At 36.5% G+C, this 8,679-nt stretch overlaps 1 protein-coding gene across 1 annotated transcript; it reads right to left on the bottom strand.

Moving 5' to 3' along the window:
- Positions 1 to 5,616: 5,616 nt before the first annotated feature.
- Fkbp59 (FK506-binding protein 59kD) lies at positions 5,617 to 8,399 on the bottom strand. The gene is made up of 6 exons (XM_076774448.1): positions 8,260 to 8,399; positions 7,446 to 7,801; positions 7,239 to 7,359; positions 6,918 to 7,165; positions 6,329 to 6,841; positions 5,617 to 6,062 (listed from the first exon to the last, which is right to left on the bottom strand). The coding sequence occupies exons 2-6, from the start codon at positions 7,779 to 7,781 to the stop codon at positions 5,895 to 5,897; spliced, it is 1,386 nt and encodes a 461-aa protein (XP_076630563.1). The 5' UTR covers positions 7,782 to 7,801; positions 8,260 to 8,399; the 3' UTR covers positions 5,617 to 5,894.
- Between the last annotated feature and the right edge of the window lie 280 nt (positions 8,400 to 8,679).

The following is an 8,679-nucleotide window of genomic DNA, read 5'->3' as shown; positions in this document are numbered from 1 at the left end:
CTCACCAACGTCCTCCAATCCTGTAAGAATCGACTCTCTAAAGAACCAGCTATCAACCTCACCTACCGTAATGCCAAAATCACACTCCACTCTTAACCTAAAGCAGTACAAAGGATCAGCGAAGATCAAAAACAACAATGGATCATCTCAGAATTCTATTGTGGAATTGCAGAAGCATATTAAATAAGACCAACGATCTCGATAGAATTATCAATGACTACGACGTCATAATTCTAGTAGAGACCTGGCTCAGGGAAAACCATGCACTGAAGAAAAAGAATTTTACAACGATAAGGAAAGACAGAGCAGGCAGTCGCAGAGGTGGTGGTGTGGCCCTGCTTGTCAGAGACAACCTTCAATTCAACACACTAAGGGACATTGAATGCAAGGATCGAAGCACAGAGACACTAGTCATCCAAATCACTAACCTTTCTACAGAACTGACAATAGCGGCCTGTTACAGACCACCTTATGACAACCTCCCCTACAAGGATTGGGACCAGTTCCTCCAAAGGCTAGCCAGCAGAGGAAGCTTTGTCATCGGAGGTGACTATAATGCCCATCACCCTATGTGGAACTGTCAGGACACCAATTCCTCAGGAGAAAAACTATTTAAACTTATTAGCGACCACAACCTAGTAATCCACAACGTAGACAGTCAATCCCACATCGGTGGCTTTAATCAATATAGCAACAATCTAGATTTGATCGTCACAAATCCGGAAATAACATACCTCATCCAAGCAAAACAACTAGAAGACGCATACGGTTCAGACCACTTCCCAATTAGCTGTCAAATCAATATACAAAAGGCAATCTACAGACCCAAAAGCAATAAAATTTCCTCAATCAGAACCAACTGGGAAGGGTATAAGGAGGAAATGGATTCTCATTTCCCCTTTTTCCTAAGTCAGGAGTTTGACTCTCTTAACGCACTCCTAAAATACAACATTTTTTTCAACCACGTGAAACAAGCGACGATCAACCATACCCCAGCAAAAAGAGCAGCACGTTTTCACCGCAGCAACCCTGCCAAATGGTGGGACGTAGAATGCGACAAGGCCGTCAGACTAAGGAAGGCAGCCCTAAAAAAGTGGCGACACACGTTAAATTTGCAAGACTGGGTCAGCTACAAAAAACAAGTCGCTGTCACCAGAAGGGTTCTGAAGAGCAAGAAAAGGCAGTCATTCATGGACTTTGCAGCCAGCCTAAGCCATAGAACCAATCTATCCTATCTCTGGAGAATAGTTAAAAACTTTAAAAACAGATGGGTGAACGCGACTGCCTCAGACGTATCAGGTGAGCAGATAAGGATAAACGAGGATGCTGCCGTTCAGAAACTATGTCCACCATGGGTTCCAGATAGACCTCCGGATGACTACAGCCCAGCCGAAAACATATTTCTTGACCAACCCTTCAACTTCACGGAATTTCTACTTGCAGCTAGTCAATGCAAAGAGGCGTCTGCTCCAGGCCCAGACCGAATTGAGTACACAATGATCAATCACCTGTCAACCAGATGCAAACTGCTCCTGCTTGACATTTTCAACGAACTCTTTCGACACCAGCTCGTGCCGGAGGACTGGAAAGAATCCCATACACTCCTAATACCTAAACCAAACAGCAACAGTCTAAGACCAATCGCTCTCTCCTCCAATCCTTGCAAACTCTTTGAAAGACTTATCAACAATAGGCTACACTGGTGGTGCGAATACAATAAAATCCTTCCTAACTATCAATCTGGTTTCAGAAAAGGTCGCTCTTGTCTCGACAACATAGGTATACTCACCACATTAGCAGACATAGGACACCGGACGAAAAAATATACCCTTGCAGCACTCTTGGATGTCAGCAGTGCATTTGACAACGTGCAAAGAAGCATCCTCCTTCATAAACTTGCAGAACATAATATTAAGGGCAACACTCTGCATTTTATTTCACAGTGGATGTATGAGAGAAGAACTAGCTTCATTGGAAACGAATACCTGGAAAAAAACTTCAAGAATCTGAAAGTATACAAAGGCGTCCCTCAGGGGGGGGGGGTTCTCAGTCCCCTGCTCTTTAACCTGTACACAGGGAGCATCATGGACAACCTCCACGAGAGTGTGTTCATCACCCAATATGCAGATGATATTGCAATAGTCACACAGGACACCGTATTTCAAAGTGCCAAAGAACGACTGACAGAAGCCATCACTACTATAAAAAACAATCTGGAGAAAATAGGACTACAGCTTTCACTGGCCAAAACAGAAATATTATCATTCAACAACTCCCCAGCGAGACCTCTACAGACTGATATTTCCATAGACGACCATACCATAACAAGTAAACCGGCAGCAAGATTTCTAGGAGTATATATTGACCAGCACCTAAATTTCAAGGCACACACACAAAAAATCCTCGTTCAAGGCTCCAAAATGCTAAATATACTAAAATTTCTGAGAGGAACATGGTGGGGGTGTGATCCTGAAACCCTACTTATGATTTACAGATCACTAATACGTGCCAAAATAGAGTACGGCATCATGTGGTACTATCCACGCGATAAGAAGACGAGAGGACAGTTAGAGTGCATCCAAAGCAGTGCCTTAAGAATTGCAATGGGATACAGAATCTCAACTCCAAAAAACGTAATAATGGCAGAAACCAAAATAGCCTATCTAAAAGACAGAGCTACTTTCCTAGGGGCCAAGTACCTCACTAAATATATCTCGAACAGCTCACACCCCTTCCTCAGCATTGCATTGCAATTCTGCGAGGTCTACAGAATGCAGCAGCGTAGAAGTAACCCGCACCCACATAAGGACAGACCTCTAGTAAGAAGCCTAAAAGCAATAGAAGACTTTATACCTCTCATAGATATTCTACCTGACTTTCTACCTAACACAACAGACTACTCCACACTTGTATTTCAGCCAGAAATAGCCACCTCCCTTTCCAGATCTCTTCAAACCACTGCAAGAGCGGCAGAAGTCTTTTTGGATATCATAAATACCTTCTTTAGAAACCACATAGCGATGTTTACTGATGGGTCCAAATCGGAGGATAGCCCCGCTGTTGGCGCCGCCTGCGTCGTGCCACAAAACAGCTACAGCGAAGCCACGACACTTCCAAAGTCTGCCTCCGTCTTCACGGCAGAATGTGCAGCCATGAAAATGGCAGTGAAATATGCGCTCAGAAACCCGACAAAGTCATATTTAATATGCACTGACTCGCTCAGTTTGGTACAAAGTCTGCAAAAAGTTCCGCTCACACCTCAATCCAACAAATATATAGCAGAAATCAAACAAGGACTCAAAACTTTCAGTGAAAAAACAAAAAAGGGGGAGATCACACTCATGTGGGTTCCCTCGCACAGCGGAATTGAAGGCAATGAGCTTGCTGACTCACTTGCCAAAACTGCCTCATTCTCCCCATCAAACTGCTGCATCCCATACACAGACATCACACAACACATAAAAGAGAAAATTGACCGTATTTCAGAGGAGGAGTGGAAAGCGCAGGGAATCTATAAAGGGACCCTATTTTTCAGAGAATTTTACCACAGATCAAGACACCCCTGGTTTTATAACACGAGACTCCCAAGACGGACCACAGTCTGGGTAAACAGAACTCGGGCTGGTCACTACAATCTTGCTGCTTCTCTCGCAAGGTGCCACATCACTGCAAGCTCGGCCTGCACCTGCGGGTATAGTGAGCAGACCCTAAATCACATTCTGTGGGACTGCCCCCTGACGAAAGAGCAGAGGGAAAACATGACAAGAGACCTAGAATATAACACCTGGAAACCACCTCACCGTATTCAAACATATTTACAACAACCCAATATTAAGGCGCTCCTTATTATTGATGCGTTCCTACTCCACCATAGACTGTTATTATAATCTAGACATAAGTAGTAAAATAAGTACAAATAATCTAAGACTGACTAGGCTAAGTAGGCTAATACTTCAAGGCATGTACATACATTCATAAGTGCAATTACTAAAACATTAAAAACAATGTATAAGCAATGTATCAACCAAAGGGACACATAAGCCTGAGAGAGGCTTAGCTGTCGTTAATAAAAAAAAAAAAAAAAAAAAATAATGATTCTGGAGGCATCTATACAAACTTGCGGAAATTAGGATTTTACGAGTTACTGTTGGTGAAGAAGATTTATATATTTATTTCACCTGTTTGATATTTATTCTTTTTTATTAATTAAAATAAAAGTTTGAATTCAGTCTACCACAAGCTCTCGATGTACAAGCTCATATACATTTGTTGTTAATAAATGTTCAATGTTTAATGTTTAATTAACGTCTCTATTTAATTTGGCACAAAGTCTGCCATAGAGGTCGATAAATAAGTGCCATCTAGCGTTGAAAATAACGAACTATTCCACGACAAACTTGGGCGTTTTAGCACCAGGGGGTTTGAGGTCGAAAAATAAGCGCCATCTATCGTTGAAAATAGCAAACTATTCCACGACAAACTTGGGTGTTTTAGCACCAGAGGGCCAGAGGTCGATAAATAAGCGGCATCTAGCGTTGAAAATAATGAACTATTCCACTACAAACTTGGGCGTTTTAGCACCAGAGGGTTTGAGGTCGAAAATAAGCGCCATCTATCGTTGAAAATAACGAACTATTCCACGCAAACTTGGGAGGCTCTCTCGACTCCCATGAGACAGACGGTCCGAAGTTACTTCGGGTAGCTTCGGAGAATCAAGAAAGAGAGCATGTGTCACGTGAACTTTTTGTTTATATTTCCTGCCAGTTCTCGTTGAATCGGGTTATGACTAAACCCGAATCGGGTTTAGTATTGCTATCGATGTACTCAGTTATACCAAATCTAGTCACACTGGTTGCAAGTTACAATTTCGAATTCGGCTACGGTTTAACAACGAACAAAGACTAAACATAATGCATATTAGTTAATTTCTGATTATTTTTCCTATCTATACACACTTTTATGAATACATATCTAAAATTTTGTAATAAATAGGGGGATATCCTGTAATTGTCTTACCAGAAATACGTAAACATTCGTTTAATAAATATTACTTTACAGATTTTGTTGGTTATATTTATTTAAGAATCACAGATACTATTTTATTGTTTTCTAACATTGTACAAGATTTAGAGGGAAGAATCCTGTAAAGCAGTAGTTCTTAACTGGTATTTTGTAAAATTATGAACTTTGCATTTTAACTAGGAAATTACATTTGAATGAACTTTAGCAACTTTAGCACTGTGCAGTTTATACCACAAAGGAAATGACACTTGGATTTTCAAGTGACCTACTTAGGGTTTAGACTTTACTGCTTCATAAGTTTTTTTTTATAATCAAAAGTGTTGGTTTTTCATTAATTTGGAATTTCATTAATTAAGCAAAATAACATATAAAAATATAATCAACATGTTTTGTTGCATACTTAGTATATAATAATAATAATAATCTGTATTGCAGATGTTTGCTAAAAAATAAACAAAGGATGTTACTTATTCAAGAAGTATGTATGTATGTATGCAGATTCTTGTAGTATTGTTAATAAAAGCATTACAATTTTAAATGTACGTTATTATTAAATACACTAACTAATAGTATAAAATAAACGTATCATAGTGATAAACTTTATTGTAATCTTTTTATTATTATAAACGATTTCAGCTTATAGAAAACACGAATACACTGAAGATAGAAGTTTTATTTAATAAAATTCATGACTTGCATGAGATATGAAATTTGATGACTAGGCTGTATCGTATGTCATAGAATACTAATAATCATTTATGTGATATTTTATGAAAATAATGACTTAGAAGGCATTAGAAAATAATAATTGATGATGTTTCAAATCATTGGCAGTTAAAAATGGGGGCAGTGCAAGGAAAAGAAAGAGTTTTTCACATATCCTGAAATTCACCAGTACCATTAGCATTGAGCATAAGTATGTTAGGATTCTCCTTTTCAAAAGCAGTTGCATCTCTACCTCCAGGTCGTTCTTCTTGCCCCCATTCACCTAGAGCCACGTTCATTACATCTGGTTGCGCTTGCATCTCTTTCTCCTCCTTCTGTGACATTAATAACAAAGTATGATAAACTATATTGTGCGACAACGAAATAGAAGACTAGTTTTTAAGTATATATTGGTCATATGTAAGTTAAATCAACAATATTATTTATTATATGGTTTATTTATTATATAATACAAACAAAAGCAAACTGTAAATTATTAAAATTATATAACGAAGAACTAAACATTAAATAAATGTGCACTAATGAAAAATTAAATGTTTGTCATCAGTATAAAGTAAGGTTATTGTTGTTTTCCACAAACCTGTTTATCTTCTTGAGCAAATTTGTCAAACATATTTGCATATAATTTTTTTTCTTTTACCAACTGTTTCTTAATAAGATTACTACAAATTCCAATTTGTGTGGCAGCTGCTGTATTTTTTTGATTTATTTTCAAAACTTCTTGAAAATCTTTAATTGCAATTTCGGGCGATGCTAGTCCAAGGTAGGCTTGTCCTCTTCTGAACAGTGCTTTTTCATTTTGGGGACTTAACGCTAGAGCTTTATTACACGAATCTTTTGCTTCAAAGTTTTGATCTAGTTTCAAGTAACATAGAGCAAGGTTTAAGTGAGCAGATAAAATAAGGCTATTTTTTGTTTCAGAAATTGTGGTGTTTTCAGGAGAATCTACAAACTCCAGACACGAAATGACCTTTTCATACATTTTAATAGCTAAATTGTACATGTTTCCTTTGAAGTAAGTTGTTCCTTTCTCTTTATAAATCTTTGCTTGCTCTATAATTCCAGGATTGTTTAATAACCAACATTCTACACCCTGAAACGCATATAAAAAATGTTAGTTAAGATAAAATATTTTCAACTTATTGTTTAGTCTTTACTAAAATAATTACTTTTTCAAAGCTTTTCAACTCTACTTCATATTCCACAGTTGCATTTGGTGGAATATCAAATTCTGGTTTTCCCGCATTTCCAAATGCATGTTTGCTCTTAATTATAAGTCTTGATTTTTCTCCAGTACTGAAGGATTCTAAAGCTTTCTCCACACCACTTATAATATTACATAACTCTCCTTCTCCAAGAGAGAATTGAACATCTCTGTCTTCGAATACTTTATCATTATACTTTCCTGTTAAATGTACTGTAAAAAAAAACAAAAATTAATCTTAAGTATCAATCATATTAAAAGTCAAACATCGTACAATTACACTTACCATTTACTAAAGCTTCACTCTGTGGTGTCTTATTGTCTTTTCCTTCTATAATTTGGTACCTTTCGATACTTCCATCTCTGTCAGGACTTAAATCTTCTCCTGTCCAATCGATTACTTCAATCTGAAGCAAGGACATAAACAATGTACATGCAATATTGAACAAGAATAATTATTTGATTAAGTTAACTGGATTAAACAGTAACTTACTTCAAACTTAAGTGTTGCGTTTTGTGGAATTTTAGGTGGATTACCAACCTTTCCATACGCATATTCAGGAGCACAAGTTAATAGCGCAACTTCACCTTTTTTCATTGTAGCCACCCCAATATCCCAAGCTTTGATGACGTTTCTTTTTTTTAATTCAAATTCAAATGGACTATTACGGACTTTGCTTGAATCAAATATTGTTCCATCCAACAAGGTACCAGTGTAATGTACTTTTACATTGCTTCTAGGTGGTGGAGTATCATCTCCAATACCTTCCTTAATAATTTCCTTCAATACACCTCCATCCTTCTTGGGAGATATGTCCACTTCTGCCATTCTGATATTGTCGCTTCAAACTAAGCATGAACATGATTATTGAACAACATTCTTTGCATTAATCATTTACAACATTTACATTAGTAAGGTCTATATAGTGATATCACATGTAAAAATACGATGTTTTCAGAAACTCGTAAACTTACATTAATTTTATTTCACTAACTCGTATATGAAAAATTTCTGGGTTAGTTGGTTGTCGCTTTTATGGTCTTGTATAATAATTTATTTTTTTCGTAGTATTTTACTCTACCGCAAATAATGAATATGGCAATAAAAACAATTGAAAAATAAATATAAAATAGATAACAATTTGTTATTCAAAATACAGAGAAGAAAAAACATAATAAAGTAATTTCTATCATTCGCTTTTCAATGAAAATAATTTTAATACGGTTAACAAACGTATTAATATAGAAAGCAAGAATATTAATACAAATATATTTCTTAATTCATAATACAATTAAAAAATACGTACATCTTTTATGTTCGTGTGTAATATTTCAGTAATAAAATAACGTTTTATGTGTACACTGTAAGCGTCCGTTTAAATTCACATAGATGATTCCAGAAATTCGCTCGCAACTCGCACTCTGCCTGCTTCTATCTATATAGATTGCAAATCATTGCATGCAAATGCTAAGACATCGTTTCTATATCGATTATCGGCTTTTAACTAGTACATCTCGACTTTAATATCGATATGTTTTATTATAATTAATTGATACCACATTTTTGGCTATCAACAGAGTTAAACATATATCAGAACTTTCTGTTTACATATTTGAATATAAAATATTACTAATTTTTCATTGCATATTACATACATGAATCATTTTCATAGACCATTTGCGTAATAATATATATCGTACGTTACTAATACTAATCAGGTTGAAAT

The sequence above is a fragment of the Colletes latitarsis genome, chromosome 10 (genome assembly GCF_051014445.1).
Source record: "Colletes latitarsis isolate SP2378_abdomen chromosome 10, iyColLati1, whole genome shotgun sequence".
Lineage (NCBI taxonomy): Eukaryota > Metazoa > Arthropoda > Insecta > Hymenoptera > Colletidae > Colletes > Colletes latitarsis.
This window is presented reverse-complemented; position numbering and strand designations above follow the sequence as displayed.